This window comes from Brassica rapa, chromosome A02 (genome assembly GCF_000309985.2).
Source record: "Brassica rapa cultivar Chiifu-401-42 chromosome A02, CAAS_Brap_v3.01, whole genome shotgun sequence".
Taxonomy (NCBI): domain Eukaryota; kingdom Viridiplantae; phylum Streptophyta; class Magnoliopsida; order Brassicales; family Brassicaceae; genus Brassica; species Brassica rapa.
Genome location: NC_024796.2, coordinates 9,811,653 through 9,828,462, shown reverse-complemented (window position 1 = coordinate 9,828,462; position 16,810 = coordinate 9,811,653). Strand labels below are relative to the sequence as shown.

The following is a 16,810-nucleotide window of genomic DNA, read 5'->3' as shown; positions in this document are numbered from 1 at the left end:
ATTAATTTTTCTGGTATTGTATAAAAATATATTTTAAATTATACGCAGTTCTACATTACAAAATTTTCAGGTATGAACCTTGCACAACAAACTTCATTAGCAGACTTCTTGCACATGTAAAATTTATTTTTCATCAGATATTTATTTATATTTTTTTTACAGTTTATTAACGTTTACTTTTTTTTTTTTGTAAATCTGAAAATATTGTTTGTACAACTTAATTAATTTCATCTTATAAAATCTAGTATCAAAAAAAAAATTCATATTTAGTTTAATTTAGTGTTTTTAGATTTTAAAGATCTTTACAATTTTAGAATGAACCCGAAATATCATATTTTATTAGCATACATCATTAACGTACTTCATCAACAGATTTCATTTGTAGATTTTATCAGCAGACTTCATCAACAAATTTCATCCAAGTCATCAAGATAATCAACAATCAAGCAAACTCTATACATAAAAAAAATTCTGCTATGTGTTTTTTAAACATTGGCTAATTATATTAGGATTTTTGACGTTAAAATCCCTCAACTAAGATTTTTTTGGATAAAAACTCTCAAACTAAAAATATTTAACGAAAAACTCCAAACAAACTTTATTTAATGAATTAAACTATAGCATGTCATAATTAATATTACTACTGGTAAATCTTTAGTTTATGAGTTTCTATATTAAGTAAACATAGTTGAAGGGTTTTACCATTAAAAATCTAAAAAATCAAAATTTTATAATATTATCTAAAAATTAGTAACATAATTTTCAAAATTAGCATTTTTAAATTTATTTTCTAAATATATGAGTTTGATGTGTTTTTAACATCAACATTATATATGTATAAATTAAAAATTTAAGAACCCATAAAATATAATAAAAATTATCTAAAGATGTACCTGTAATAAAATTACTAAAAGATTAAAAATGTAAAAACAAGAAAATATAATAAAAATTTTATCTTATCTAATAAAAATGTAATAATAAAATTTTAGACAATTTTTATTATATTTTCACGACATGATAATCACATCTAGATGGAAATGCTGTTAGGAATACCACGGCCAGTGACTCCATGTGGTGAAGTAGGTATAAGTAGTTCATAAGGAGGCATCCCAGCACCTGTTCTGTTCTTCAGCTTCTTATCTTTGTTCCTATTATCGATCTTCTTCTCTATCTCCTCAAGCTCCTCCGTGAACTTGCTAAAATACTTAACCACTTCCTCATCTTGAAACCAACGTCTCTGGTTTTCTTTCAGGTCGATCAAGTACTCTTCATCAGCAGAATGCGTCGAGAGCGTCTCTTGTACCGCCATCACTTTTGTTGCTTGGAGCTGTGTCGGTAACGAGCTCAGGAAGCTGTACTGAGGATTTCTCATGAACATTTCGTAGTCTGGATCGTTTTCGTGTGGTATAAGTTTCCTCAACAGCGTAGGACGGTTCGGGACATACCCTCCGAACGGGTACTGCCCGAAGTTAAGGGCTGCGTGTTGTCCCGACGCGATCCATATCATGTTGGTTAGGATTTCGGACAAGTCTTGCGTTGTGTTGAGTTTAGGCCACCAAGGCTCGTCTTTCTTGTCGTAGTGACCTTTGTTCTTGATCTCGTCCCACCAAGCTTGGAGCTCAAAGTCAGATGTTATGGAGTCAGGATCAGAGTAGAAGTGTTTCACATATGATTCAACTAGGTTCTTGATGGCTTTCCAGATCAAAAGACCATCTGCTGCATACGGATAGTCTTCGATCACAAGCTTCACACCACACTCCGCTGAAGAATCCTCCTCTGCCATTCCCCTGTATAATACGAGGACATATAGAATTATTAGAGAAAGAGACAGTATGACCAAACAAAAGAGTGTTTGTGTGTTTGTTTTATTAACCTTCGGACAAGATCAGCAGGAAGTCCTTCCATGTCAAACCGCCACATACTTTTGTATGCCGCAGAGCTTAGTTCCATTGCGTATTTTCCAGGAGTGAAGCAACTTTCTATAATCCCTCCTCCGTTGATTAAGCTTTTACGTGCACGCGCATTGATTTCTAGCGTGTAGCGCATGTGAGGATGAAGCAGCTTGTAAACTGGATGCATCGAACTCAATTGTCTGTTAGTAGCAATGATGTACGGCTCCATGCAAGCGTGAGTCCTTAGCCTGAGAGTTTAGTTTCCAAATTATATGTCTCTTCAATACAAATCAATGGAAACTACTAACAAAGCTGGAGACAAAGTTCAAGTAACTTAAGTTACCAGTGGTTAACTAGCTGGTGAACACCAGCATCATTTGAGCAGACATGAGCTTTGGCTAGCTTCCAAATCCAGTGAGTAGTAGCGTCATGTCCGTGAGCATAAACAAACTTGTTCTCGTTCTCTGGCGTGGGAGGCAAGGAGAGCTCTATGGCCAAAGGCCTCAGGGCACCTGCCTTTGAGTAGAAGAAAATTGTTCTAGAAGCATATGTCTTTCTTGGATCCTCTTTGATGGAGTTTATCTTGTCTACAAATGGCAGGAGCATGTCATGGTAATCCAAGAGAAACAATCTCTTCTCCTCAAACGCCTACCATCCAAACATAAACTAAGACTTTTAGTCTTAGGATCAAATAGATGAGAGGATTCTATAAAACAATTGTTGTAACAGCACTAAACCTGTTCCAAAGTCATTCCATAGTGTAAAACTTCATGACCAATCAGTTCTTCTGTGAGAGCAGATTCTGGAGATCCATATATAGCCGGGTCAAGCTTGCTTCTTATTGGCAGCTCCTGTCAATACATACAACAAGTTTCAGAAACTCTCACAGAATATTTTTGATATAGAAATGGTAAAATCCATGATACACAAATTCAGTAGCAACCAGGCATGCCCTGAGATTTTGGGAGCTATAACAATTTAGTAACTATTTTAATAAAAGATTTTTTAAATAAATTTGGAAGCCTATTTCTGTGAATTTTTTTTGAAACATTTTTAGGGGCAGTAGACCAATACTTGACTAGTCTATGTCCAAGACCGGCCTAGCAGGCAAGCTGGCACGAAGAAAAAGAGTTCAGACTAAATACGTTGTCCACATAGATACGGAGTTTCCACCTTGGATTGCTTCCTAGGATATAGTTTCATTTTGTTGAAAACAAATGGTAAATTAAACATACCTTCAGAAGCTCTATGTTAACAGGGTTGACACCAGCAAGAGCTTGACGTCCAAACTCATTGTCCCTCAGCCACGCAAATCTGTCCCCTGAACAAACAAACCATAAAAATTCATGATATATACCTACTTCAAGAATGATGGTACTAATTCAAGAATGAAAAAGGTTACATTTTATAACGGCAGGAGTGTCATATCTTAGTAGTGTTTCACCAACGTTGAGGATCCCATCAATGAAACCGCCAAGGCCTTTGTTTTTTGGTTCGGTGTGTCTCAAGACAATATCAGATTTGTATAACCTGTCTATATCCGAGAAGCATGTAAAAGGAATGTCTAGGTTTGACAATGCAGCTGCTATAGATGGGACGAGGTTGTGAAAGAGAGCCTTGAATCTCCCAGCTCTAAACGTATCTCTCTTGATATCCTCAAAAACTTCGTCTCTCGGAACATAAAACTCATCCTTGTCCTTTCCTCTGCTCTCAAACGGTGTGTCTGAATGAATTCACCAAGTCAGAAGACCAAAACAATGTCTTTGTACTACTACTATGTAAAGTGAGTGAGAGAGAAAGAGATTGATCACCTGCTGAAAGGAGAGGCCGGCCAGACCTGCAACGTCTTGGATAGGGCCTCTCTGGGACACCAAGAATAGGTCTAACTCGATCTTTTTTACGAGGATCGCCTATGTCGTTGTAGATATCGTAATCATAGATCCTCTCATGAGGCTTTCTCTCGCCTTCTCCGTTACCACGGACACTCGTCAAGTCCTTTTCTCGTAGCTCTTTGATCCCCGCTGGAGTCTTGGAAGGTAACCATGTCTAATGAAGCAACATGATGATGAATAAGTGTGAGAACAAAAATAAAAAATAAACAAAAGTTATAAGAAAGTAAGACGATGAAGAAGAAGTATTCTCACTTGACTTGCAAAGATAATCCTGCCTTCAGGGTTATCGTTCCTGGAGTGGATCCAAGTGTTTCCAGGGAAGAGAATGGTGTCACTGCCCTCACGGATGATGATCTCCGACAAGCAAATCTCCGAGGAAAGGAGGTTGGTGACAAGAATGGCACCTGGTTTACCAAAGTCGGTCGGGACAGTGAAGTTGGCTGTGAATTCCAGGTACCTGGAATCGTTGCGAGCCTTGGGGAGTCCAAGCACCGGAGTTTCTGAACTCTTTCGACCTGAACCAGTTTCTGTAATATACAATAACAAACATTATGTCACCATTAACGAATAGAAAAAACACCATTAACGAATAGAAAAAGTGTGTTGGTAAACGTTTAAGGACATGATTAACCCCAGCTTAACTTAGGATTTGATTTTTTTAACACTTTTTCGGCTAAGAGACGGCTCTTATATCTCTCATTTAAGAGACGGTTTTTAGCTTTTCTCAGTTAAAATCTAAGAAAAGCTAAAACCCGTCTTTTATCCGAAACTAAAAACTCCAGTTAAGAAACTGGAGTTAATCATGGTCTAAGAGTACTCCATCAATAGTAAGAGAAGAGTTTTAAAAAAATAAATAAAAACTAAATAATTATTTTTTGATTTTTTTTATAACAGTGGTGTGATCTCGAAAGCTTTTTAGGTCCAAAGATTAATCACCACGAAACCAGTAGAATCCACAGTTTTTACCATTTAAAACGTCCCGGATGGCCGGACTCGAACCCAAGTGGGGATACTTAGCTAGCGATACTCATAGTTGTGAACCCTTTACCGCAAGAGCTGAAGGCTCCGGTTAAAAATTAAATAAATAATAATGGGAGTTTTAAAACTTGAAATATCCATATAGTAATTTCTAAAAAAATAAGGATGGATCAATATAAACACTTCATTAATTTTTTTTTTTATTACTGTTAAGAACTCCGTTTTCATACGATACATAGAGGGTGTGATTGAAAAGCATTCCTGGCACAACTAATATAGCTGAGACATTGTTATTGGTTTATATATTTTGATTGATTTAGAAATCTATATAATATTTATAAATCCAAGTAAAATATGCAAATCCGGAGGTTTTTTCTCGAATTTGAGTCTTTGTATTTTTAACTAAAAAATCCAAACAAATCCATTCAAATCCATTATACAATCAAATATATTAGTAAATTTGTACGATTGAATAACACTTGATTTGATATAAAATTTATAAATCATTAAACCAATAACACCTGATTTAATACAGATTTGAAAATTACAGAACCAATAACACTAGATTTAGTTCGGATTTTCAAATCCATTAAAATACAACTAATAACCCCTACTTATTACTCTCATTTACGCTTAAAAATTGCCAATCAGATCAAATTCATTTACTCTGCATTTACTCTAATCACTATTTTAAACGGAAGAAACCTCACTAATGCTAAGGTTATAAGAATAATTTCAATAGGGATCTATTAGAATATCTCAACATATATTAAATTAATATATAACATTGAGTTGGTATTTTAAAACATGAAAATCCCATCTTAATAGTTTTGGATAAAAGACATATTTCCACACTATATATATCATATAGCAACAACTCCACACAATTTTTTACGATCGTCTTAATTGAACACATAACCCATTTACTTCCATTTTAAAAGTTTAAAATTCCGAAGCCACAAAGACAAAGGTTTAGCTTAATTTAATGGTTTAGAACCTAAACAAATGTGAAACTAATTAAACCGATATCAAACCAGTTGGTATCGAACTGAAATTAAAACCCGAAACAATCTGATATCCAAATAGAACCCAATCCAACATCCTACTAAAGAGTTAGGTCGGGTACTGTATAGATATCATGTTGGGTCGGTGTTATTTTCAGTTCAATACCAACTGGTTTAATATCGGTTTATTCTAAATCATTAAAACCAAGGTAAACTTTCGTCGGTTTCGGTTTTGATCTTTGAAAATGGAAGTAAATAGGTCTGTATGCTTAAAATGTGTGCAATTAGGATGAACATGAAAGATTATGTGGAATTGTTGCTATACGATATTTTTGGTGTGGAAATAAGTCGTTTTCTATTTATTCGCAATACTACGAAAGACTATGATGAAATTTTCGTGTTTAAGTCGGTCATCCAATTATATATTATTAATTATTTAAATATATGTTGAAAAACTTTCTTAGATCCTTCCACAGAAGGTGTTAATCTTAAAATAAAATGAGACATGTGCTTAAAACCCCCATAATAACAAAAAGGAAGGCATGAAAAGTCAAATCTCTTTTCCACATTATTCAAGACTCTCACTAATTTATTATACTAAACCTGTTACTAAATTATACTATTATAAAGTAAAAACATATTGTTTACTATTTAATACAGAGTGGAAAAATCGGATTGATAACTTCGACGATCTGGCACAATAATTCAGAAAGAAAATCTAAGAAAATAATATATAAAAATGTCAGATCCAGCCAGGAGGATGAAAGATTCGGTTTTGCAATATAGATTATCATTAGATTTGACCACCGCCAACTAGTTCTGGCAGAACGGCCGTGACAGCGAAATAGGAAGAGAATAAGAACTTATTGGCTGATGGGTTCTTAATTAACATCCACTAAGTTCACTGAAATATCATTAACTATGCAGAGTAGCTGTCTTCTTGAGTTTAGCACCAAAACCGCGACCAAAAAAGTGCTAGAAAACAATCGGAAGCTTTTTTTTCTTTTTTCCAACAATCTTAAGCTAAGTCTAGGATAAATCCAAAAAAGACAGAAAATCAAGATGTATAAGAAACGAACAAACTGGTAAACTGTAACTAAATAAATCTAATAAGTACTTGGCGTTTTGTTCTCTAGCCCAAAAAGTAATAAACTGATTTATATGCAAAAAGGCAAATCAAAAATGCAAATTTGGTAAAAGAGAAATAAAAGAAGTTAAGAAAAAACGAACCAGGATCGATTTCTTCACTAACAAGCTGAATCAACATCCCTTGACCTATGGCTTTCATTAAAAGCTCTAGTTGATGCTCAACCCTCTCAGTTAGCTTCTCTCTCATCTTCTTCCTGATCTTCACAACCGCAATGACCGTTTTTGTTCCCGTATACTTAGATCTCTGCCATGGAAACGCGGGTGTGTTACTTACTAGTGAACCGTTTGTATTTTTTCCATCTTCTTGATCCACCGTCTTTTCTTCCCGGCTTATCACAGCTCGGACTTTTCTGGAAAGTGGAACTATGTGTTGTCGCCGCCGTGGAAGTACGGGAAACGCCGGAAATCTCACCAGGCCGGCACCGTAGGAGTTTGTTTTCACCGGAGATGCTACAAACATTTTTATTTTATTTTTGTTCTCTCTTGTGTTTGGATTGAGAGAGAGAGATGTGATAAATAAGCCGACGTGAGCGATTGCTCATGGACCTCGTGCTAGAGGAACGTGAGACGTGTTAAACGTTTGCGTTTTGGTTAATTTTCAGACTAGAGAAACTGAAATATATGCAGACAGGGAATTTGTTTGACCGTAAGTGAGTGAGTGTTGACATTTCATTTTCACCGTTAGTGGATGTATCCCTGTCACGCCTGTAAGAGCGCGTGAGATGCATGTTCCACAAATAGAGAGCCACGTGTACTTAATGGTATAAGCGGAATTGGAAGTTTACGTGATCTTCCAAAATCCAAATACTAATTTTTTTCCCTTCCAAATACTCATTTGTCCACGCAATAAAAAACAGGACAAATATTTGTGACTTTATGTAGAAATGATAAATATTAGGAATATTCTGAATTGTGTTTGATATTAGAATATTTATGTAATGTAAATATTAACAGTTATAATGTTAATATTCGTAATGTAAAAAAGTTTTTAAACACACAACAATATGTTAGAATATAATGAATTTTTTTCTTTCAAGTTTTCTATTTAATCCTCTCCTATTTTTACATGTGTTTTTAATTTTGATCTGTAAAATACATATCCTGTTAAGCTGTAGGTTACTTACATTTTCTTAATTGAATGGCCGTAACTTTTCTGTCACAAATAAAACAGATTGTATTAGTTATTTTTGGGCATCGACTGTCTATAAGGTTAGTTATTTTTGTCTCTTTGTTTTTTTTTTTTTTTGAAAAAGAACGACGATGATTGTATTAGTTATTTTTGTCTCTTTGTTAAGCTGTAGGTTACTTAGATTTTAAATGTTTTAGATATGATTAAGCACATGCTCTTCTGATTCTGATCATCAAAACTAATCAAATTATTAAAATTGTGGCGATTTCCTTGGCCGATCCTCAAATCTCTCGATAATACTTTTCAATCAATTGGTAGATTTTTCTTTTAATCTAACTGGTGGATGCTTCGGGAAGACGATGATATAGCAATAAATAATCGGATCCCATAAATAATTGACTTTGTCTCTCCTTTTTCTTTCTTTTCTAATGTTTTTATTTCTAGTAAGAAACATTACAATACGTGAGCACAATAGGTGAGCTATGTTATATGTAATCATTATAATGATTTTTAAAATTTTTAGAGAAATATATTATTATATTTAAATATATAGTATATTTATTAAATTAACTATAAAATGAATAAATAATTTACGAAATTATAATTAAAAAAATCTACGAAAATATAATTAAAGCTAGGTGTTTCATCCGCACATGCGAACATAAATATTTTATAATTACTTATTAATACATAATTTATTAATTAAAATATTATAATGTTAAATTATTATTTATTTTTCATTTTAAAATTCTTACATATTATATGTTTAGAAATTTTCTTTTTACACTATATTCGTTATTAATAAATAAATCTTAATTTTTTTCCTTTTTATTAAATTTTTTTTTGGATACAATACAACATATATAGGAATTATCTTTTTATTTTTAAATGTATTTTTTAGATTTTGAATAATTTTTATTATTATTAATTTTAATCACTTAACTAATCAAATAAATTTTAAATTCACTTTTATTTTTTGTCTAATTTATAGTTTTATTTTTTAAGGATATAGAAGATATTAACCACTTAACTTATAACGTGAGAACTCGAATGCGAAAAAAATACTTCTCAAATAATAGTATATATTTACATGTTTTATTCCTTAAGGGTATAGACTATATTAACCACTCTATTTTTTAACGTGAGAGCTCGAATGCGAAAAACTATTTCGCAAATAATAGTGTAGATGTTTTATTCCTTAAGAGTGTAGACGATATTAACCACTCTAAGTTTTAATTTGAGAGCTCGAATGCAAAAAATTACTTCGAAAATAATAGTATAGATATATAACAGTTAATGATTTGAATAATATTTAATAACAATTTGTGTATTTTCTATCATTTTTAAATTATATTATTAAAATAATTAAACAACCATTAACCATATAGTAAAACAATAGATTATTGTATATGTTATGTATTAATTTTTTTAAACAATTATAAGTTACTAAAACTTGTAAAAGTGTCGTATTTAAAATTTTGTAATCAATGATTTTTTTGTCTTTATAACAAAATACAAATGATCATAAAACCATATGAGTAAAATGTCTCAACAATAGATATTCAAATAAAAAATATATATTGTTAATATCATTTAAATCAAATGTTATACCATATAAAATATAAAAATATTTTAATTCTGAAATTTTAGGAATAAGTATTGGAATTTATAAAATTAAACTATATACTATAAAAATATTTAAATCAAACGTTATGCCATATAAAATATAAAAATATTTTAATTCTGAAATTTTAGGAATAAGTATTGGAATTTATAAAATTAAACTATATACTATATAAATTCATGATTGAACCAGTTATTAGATCTAACTTGATTAGATGATCGGTTCATCATCGAACATTGTCTAATCATCAGATCGGTCCGGTTTTAAAAATATTAATGTTTTTTAATCGGCATCATCTATGGTGATAGGCTTATTGTAAAATTAAACGTTCGCGGATTATAAATAATAGTAATGTTAAATACCCAATAATTACACCTAGTCTGAAATCTGAATTAATTAGTGGAACCGTGTGAACAGGTCAAATTGTGACTGAACCGTGTATATGTACGAAGACCATGACTTGGAGATGGATTTTATATAACTTTGAACTCATGTTATGCCAACGAAACCATTGCTTTCCTGCAATAAAATAAAAGGGAAATGAAGAAAACAGAAAATAGATTTCAGACATATTATATGTTTTTTTTTTTTTTTAATATGTTACTCGTGGAAAAAATTCTGATCGGCGACTGTTTAGTTAATAAATAAAAGATACATATCAATCTTATGATTACCCAAGCCTGCCTTCACGTAGTTTCCAGCTACGATCTTGTACTCTGTAATGGTTGACATTTGACAACCACCATTTAATAGGAGAAGACGATAACCATATCAGTTTTTCTTTTTTTTTTTGGTAAAATTAACCATATCAGTTTTCTCTGCTGTAATGATGTAGTGCTATTACCCCCACAAAGCCACACAAGAACCAGGGAAGTCCACTAATGGATCCATGCCATTATAAAAAAGAAAAGAAAAGAAAGAGACACGACTCTCATCTAACAATACGAATCCTTGATCATATCTATCACCACAATTCATATGGAACCTTTTTGACTGATTCCACATGCCAATAGCGTGGCAAAGCTACTGAAAGCACAAATGATATGATAATCCCGTTGCTGAGTGGCTCGTTAGATATTTATCTTCTTTCATATTGGTAGGATATGCTTTTTTATTACCGATATATAATCCTTTATTTACATAAGTTCAGGTCGGTAAAATTCTTCCTATTTTGAATTAGTAAAATCTTCTTTTTAAGGCTATTTTTAATTTGAATCAGAACATGATTCCTAGATTAATTGAGACGAACTTCCAAGCCACATAAACCGTAGTCCCAGCTCTCTTTTTTTCCAGTAGGAGTCGAAGCCACGAGGGACCCTTTGGTGTTAATGTATGATTGATACCTTTGTTCACGGGTCATCGACGATGGAGAGACACACCAGATCCGTAACTGCTGATCCAAACTCAAAACACTCCATGGAAACATACATGAGTTTACTTAAATCAAAACGAAGCATAATAAGAACAGAAACTAAACAGAGTCAAATTGCATTGATCTCTTTCTTATAAAAAAAAGTTGTTTCAATCCAATCTAAAAATTGCTCACCAATTTATATTTGCTTCTCGCAGCTTTTTTTAGGAAAAAAATTCTTCAGAGTAGCTATTATTATTACAAATCCAGCACCTATGCGTATGCTTGCTATAGTGCTTTAGTTAGCAGTGCCTATGACCCCACAAAGCAAATTACAACCTTAAAAGAGGAAATAGTTCCGGGAGAGAGGGACTGAACTGGCTGGCGCACACGAAAGTACCTCACCATCTGCCGTGACAACGTATGTCTCTGGGTCCACGGTGATGTTTGGAAGCGCATCATTCAGCTTCATGTCGAGTTTTGTGAGCTGCCTCACGTTGGATACGGCTACAACCCTCTTCTTCAGTCCATATACTTCTTTTACCCCGTTTCTCAAGGCAGCCTGTGTTTGTTAAAATAAAGAAACTAACTGAATCCAAAATCAGGAGGAGAAAGAAAGGAATATTATATTGTATGATAAGAGCGTCCTTGCCTTGCTGACAAATGCAACAGAGTTTTCACTTCCAGCCTTTCCAAATGCACCAAACATAGGTCTTGATATGACCTGGAGTCATAATATAAAAAAGCAAAGAGTGTTGAATTTTTTTTAATCCACTAGATAAGTGTGGTGCATTTTGATACAATAGTAGTCAGTAATGATTACCGGCTCCGGAGTGGGTATGCTAGCATTTGCATCGCCCATATTAGCCCAAGCTATATTTCCACCTTTAATAATCATTTCTGGTTTTGCTCCGAAGAAAGCTGGCTTCCACAAAACCAGATCAGCCAGCTTCTTCTCCTGCATAGCAGCACATTTTTCAATTTGAGTAAGCAAAAACAAGTGGCTACATAGCTTTGATGTTACCAAATTTTATAGCCCTCTCATTTACAGAATGCATGAAGTAAATTTGGCATCTATTGACCTATGGAACTAAAAACTTCCAGCAGGAAAAGAAAGATGTATAGTAAGATATGAGACGTCTGTGCTGAAGATTAGTATACCTCAACGGAGCCAATTAAGTCAGAAAACCCGTTGGCTATAGCTGGGTTTATGGTGTACTTTGCAATGTATCTCTTTATCCTCGCGTTATCATCACCAGCTGTGCTAGAACCAATCACTCCCCTCTGAGCCTTCATCTTGTCAGCAGTCTGCCAAGTTCTGCTTATTACCTGCACAAGAGAACGATACCACAGTTCTTTAATGCAAAGAGTAAGAGCATACAAGAGACTGAATAGGTCTCCCATACTGAGTAAATTTGGAAGCTTTCAGCTAAATAGAGTCTAGCAAAAGAGTGAAGTAGCTACTGAATCAGAACCTAGAATCTCAAGTATTGATTCCACAGTATGTTTTATGGTTTACAGGGATGAACCTCTCCAATGCGACCCATGGCTTGTGAGTCAGAGGAAATAATGCTGATTGCTCCCATATCATGCAAAATGTCCTCTGCTGCTATTGTTTCAGCTCTTATCCTTGATTCAGCAAAAGCTACATCTTCTGGGATGTTCTTGTCAAGGTGATGGCACACCATCTGCTTGTGTTTGTTTGCACATGAGGTTATTAACAAGAAAAATAAGTAAATTAATTCACTACCAGTAGTATACTCTTATCAAATCCTCATACCAACATGTCTAGGTGTTCATCTATGGTATTTTTTGTATATGGCCGTGTTGGGTTGGTTGATGAGGGGAGTACATTTTTTACACCACAAACTCTGATGATATCAGGTGCATGTCCACCACCAGCACCTTCGCTGTCCAGAAGGATTCAACAAACAAATATACAACTTCAATAGTTGCTTCAAATATAGGCAGTGACCTTACTATTATAAACATATTTAGTTATATCTGCCAATTACACCTCCTAACTAATATTAAGAAGCAATCATCTGAAAGGTGTATGAACCTGTGGTATGTATGTATTGTTCTCCCTCGAAATGCATCGATTGTGTGCTCCACAAAACCAGACTCGTTTAAGGTGTCAGTATGTATGTTCACCTGTCAAATCCAAACCATTTGAGTATATATGAAAACTCCTTATTTAGTTTCTTAAAATAATATGTCAAGGTAAAGATAAGACTTGTATATCATATTCTTCTGCAACTGCTAAGCAATTGTCTATGGCAGCAGGAGTAGTTCCCCAGTCCTCATGGAGCTTTAAACCCATTGCCCCAGCCTCCAGTATCTGACGAAGCTCCAAGGGTTTAGATGTGTTTCCCTAAACAACGATACATTTGCTAACCGTAAGAGGTCTAGCCAGATAACAAGCATATAATTATCAAAAAGGAAAACATATCACACCTTCCCTGTAAACCCAAAGTTTAGAGGCAGACTATCCGTGGACTGCAGCATCAACTTCATATCGAACGGAGAAGGGGTGCAGGTGGTAGCACGTGTACCATAAGCAGGCCCTGTTCCTCCTCCAACCATAGTTGTGATGCCTAAAGATAATTATAAAATGGAGGCAAGTGATCAAAATCAGAGTCTAAAGATAACCATAATATGTTCAAGGAGAATACTCTTGCTCACCGCTTGACACTGCTTCATATACCAATTGAGGACATATGAAATGCACATGACAATCTATAGCTCCTGCAGTTACAATCATCTCTTCTCCAGCAATAACCTCAGTCTTGGCCTATAAGGAAATAAACAAGACATTTATAAGCAGCCCACAGTGATATTTACTTTGTTTTAAATAGTAAACTAAATTACCCCAATAAGCATATTGCTCTGCACACCATGCATGGTATCTGGATTGCCTGCCTTCCCAATACCGATGATATAACCATTTTTAATGCCAATATCTGCCTTATATATTCCTGAGTAATCAATTATCACACTATTGGTAATAACAGTATCCAAGGAAAGAAGAGCATCAGAATGCTCTATTCCTTGACCCATGCCTTCTCTTAGAACTTTTCCACCTCCAAATACACATTCATCGCCATAAACAGTGTAATCTTTTTCTATTCTTGCATATAAGTTGGTGTCACCCAGCCTAAGCTTGTCACCAGTGGTAGGACCATACATATTTGCATACTTTTCACGAGAAAGTGTAGTAGTAAATGTAGGATCTTCCCCTGAGATCCCCTCACTGCAAAAGAAACCAATCAAAACTTGATTTTTAGTTGAATTTAGCAAGTAAAGAAACAAAATAACTAGGACTTAACCTAGCATCTCCTTCTTCTAGGTGTCTGAAGCCTCTCCTCTCCATGGTTTCCATCAAAACTGTCCAATTGACATCATCAACCGGGCCGTCAACTATTCCATTTCCTCCTCTTATCACTTTATTTCCACCGATATTCACAAGCACAACGCTTTTCCTTTCTCCTGGCTACGAAAAGCACAGAAATTTTCAATAATGGTAGGACTTAAAGCTCATCTTACTTATAGACAAGAAACAAGAGATATATGTTCAGAAATCGAACCTCAAACCGTACAGCTGTTCCAGCTGGTATGTTTAGACGCATACCAAGAGCTTTGCGTCTGTCAAACACCAACAATGGATTCACTTCAATGAAATGGTAGTGACTCCCAACCTGAAAAGAGAGACTGAAAAATTAAGTGAAAATGAACTTTATCTTTATAAAACAATTGAGAGTTGAGTAGAAAATGAAGAGACCTGTACTGGTCTGTCCCCAGTGTTGACGACCTTCAAGACTATAGCTTTCCTTCCATGATTTATTATTATACTTCCATCTCCATATGTTATATTGCCAGGAATCACTTCATCCTGAGCTTCAGGAAATTTATCCAGTGAAGGGACTGCGAAACCGATCCATGATCATATCATAACCTCTCCACATAAACAATATTTATTAACTGCTGTTTGGCATGAAATAGATAACCTAAGTTGGTTTCTCCTAAGCTTCTAACGCATAGAAGAACACACTTTTGTGTAGGAAAAAAAATTCAATCCACATACAACAATGTAGGGATGAGATATTAGGCTAATTTAAAATCTGGAATGACCTCAAGAAGTATTCACTCTGAGCAGTGTTCCAAGAAAATTAAAAGATAAGCCGTAGAATGAAAACGATCAAAACCACGAACCTGGAAGGAAAGATCCATGTAAAGCTAGTTCAAGGTTCCCGTCTTCACGAGAAATGGGTTCATGAACGGTGATTAGCTTTGTACCATCATGAAATGTCCCTTCGACCTAAAAGCACCTTAACAAGTTACAACAAACTTGACACACGTCCTAAAGAAAAGCCAAAAATCAAGCAACATAAGAAAAAAAGAAATTGAGAATTAATGAAACAAACACCTGAACTGTATACAGAAGATGTACGACAGGAGGAAGAACCTGTCTCCTGTTACAAACAAGAATGCAAATAGTGTATTCAAGATTAAAGAATCATCGTTGACTTATATATAGCGTTCATCATCCTATATCACCTTCCTAATAGTTGTCTGCCAAGTTCCATGAGCTCAGCCACGCTTTTATCACCATCACGAACAAACTCAAGAATCTACACAACCAGTTTTGAACAAAAACAATTCAAATGATGAGGCACTAACTAGTATACATATTGACTCTATCTATGTCGAAACAGAGGATACCTGAGTGGCAATGAGGGCTACAGCTTCAGTGTAATTGAGTCTAATACCACGAGCAAGACGCTTCTGAGCAAGGAAACCAGCTTGATGAAGACCTAACTTCTCGATCTCCCGCGGCAGCAACTTCATTTCTCCTTCCAAATCTAATCAGGAAAGGAGGAAGTCTACGGACAGAGACAGATCGATGTCCGGACAAAACCTGACTGGGTAAGAGATTAAGTTGACTGTCTGTGATTCGCACAGCTTCACAGTCTCGTGTTTTCAATAAGTTTAACGCGTAGATGCGTGTGTCATAGATTCGTACATGATAATGAAGATATACCTTAGAGAAACTACAACAAAGCAAACTATTACACAAGACAAATAAATATATCATAACAATAAAATAGTATCTGAAAATTAAAAACAAAAAAAAATCAAAATATACTTTTGATACTAGGATAGGATAAGACATGCCCAGTGAGTTTATTTGTATATATTATTGATAAAAAAAAATTTATATATTTGATTATTTTATTTATACATATATAATATTTTTTATTGTTATTATATAATTTCTTTCCGATGGACAGGGTCAATTTTTATTAAAAATTGTGAAATTAAACTATAATTATTATATCATGGATTGATCGGATTGGATATTAAACAAATTATGATACAAAAAACCTTATTTTTTCCACCGAACACATTCTTGAAAAAAATTGAACAGTACTGTTTTCACAGTTGAATTATTTTAACTTTTATATTCCATATGGTTTTGAAAGGTTTAAGATCAACCATCGAATTAATACATGTCATTTTAATGCTTTTAGTCATATGCTTAAGGAAAACTTACATTTTTGTAATTTAAAGTCGTTTTAAATTAGCCCTCAAAAAGAAAATGGCCAAAATAGCTCATTTTTATTTTGAAAATTTAAAATTTAATTTTTTTATTTTAAAAAAATTGAAACCCTATCCCCAAAACCCCACCCCTTAACTCTAAAGTCTAAGTCTAGATTAGTTAACCCTATATTTTTACTGTTTAATAAAACTTATTTTGGGTCATTTTCTTCATTAAGACTATTTTTGTGCA

The 16,810-nt window shown here is 34.0% G+C and overlaps 2 protein-coding genes across 2 annotated transcripts; both read right to left on the bottom strand.

The window, feature by feature from the left end:
- Window positions 1-876: 876 nt before the first annotated feature.
- LOC103852410 (lipoxygenase 6, chloroplastic) lies at window positions 877-8,766 on the bottom strand. Its single transcript, XM_009129315.3, has 9 exons — window positions 6,997-8,766; window positions 4,037-4,311; window positions 3,704-3,938; window positions 3,295-3,615; window positions 3,128-3,213; window positions 2,630-2,743; window positions 2,236-2,540; window positions 1,874-2,140; window positions 877-1,787 (listed from the first exon to the last, which is right to left on the bottom strand). Exons 1-9 carry the CDS (start codon window positions 7,373-7,375, stop codon window positions 1,028-1,030), a joined length of 2,742 nt encoding a protein of 913 aa, XP_009127563.1. The 5' UTR covers window positions 7,376-8,766; the 3' UTR covers window positions 877-1,027.
- A 2,369-nt stretch (window positions 8,767-11,135) lies between these two features.
- Window positions 11,136-15,867, bottom strand: LOC103852409 (urease). The gene is made up of 18 exons (XM_009129314.3): window positions 15,742-15,867; window positions 15,577-15,650; window positions 15,446-15,491; window positions 15,232-15,337; window positions 14,801-14,943; window positions 14,607-14,717; window positions 14,349-14,512; window positions 13,891-14,272; window positions 13,705-13,813; window positions 13,477-13,616; window positions 13,256-13,393; window positions 13,082-13,173; window positions 12,800-12,929; window positions 12,549-12,707; window positions 12,181-12,348; window positions 11,843-11,977; window positions 11,672-11,743; window positions 11,136-11,581 (listed from the first exon to the last, which is right to left on the bottom strand). Exons 1-18 carry the CDS (start codon window positions 15,865-15,867, stop codon window positions 11,360-11,362), a joined length of 2,517 nt encoding a protein of 838 aa, XP_009127562.1. The 3' UTR covers window positions 11,136-11,359.
- Between the last annotated feature and the right edge of the window lie 943 nt (window positions 15,868-16,810).

Bases quoted from the DNA above. Each gene is read 5' to 3' on its own strand.
- LOC103852410 (XM_009129315.3), bottom strand. From the start codon at position 7,375: ATGTTTGTAGCATCTCCGGTGAAAACAAACTCCTACGGTGCCGGCCTG. The intron at 3,939-4,036 runs GTGAGAATACTT...TTGCTTCATTAG, and splicing joins GGATTATCTTTGCAAGTCAA to ACATGGTTACCTTCCAAGAC. The intron at 2,541-2,629 runs GTTTAGTGCTGT...TTTGGATGGTAG, and splicing joins ATGGAATGACTTTGGAACAG to GCGTTTGAGGAGAAGAGATT.
- LOC103852409 (XM_009129314.3), bottom strand. From the start codon at position 15,867: ATGAAGTTGCTGCCGCGGGAGATCGAGAAGTTAGGTCTTCATCAAGCT. The intron at 14,718-14,800 runs GTCTCTTCATTT...CTCTCTTTTCAG, and splicing joins CTGGGGACAGACCAGTACAG to GTTGGGAGTCACTACCATTT. The intron at 14,273-14,348 runs GTTAAGTCCTAG...TTTCTTTTGCAG, and splicing joins CTAGAAGAAGGAGATGCTAG to TGAGGGGATCTCAGGGGAAG.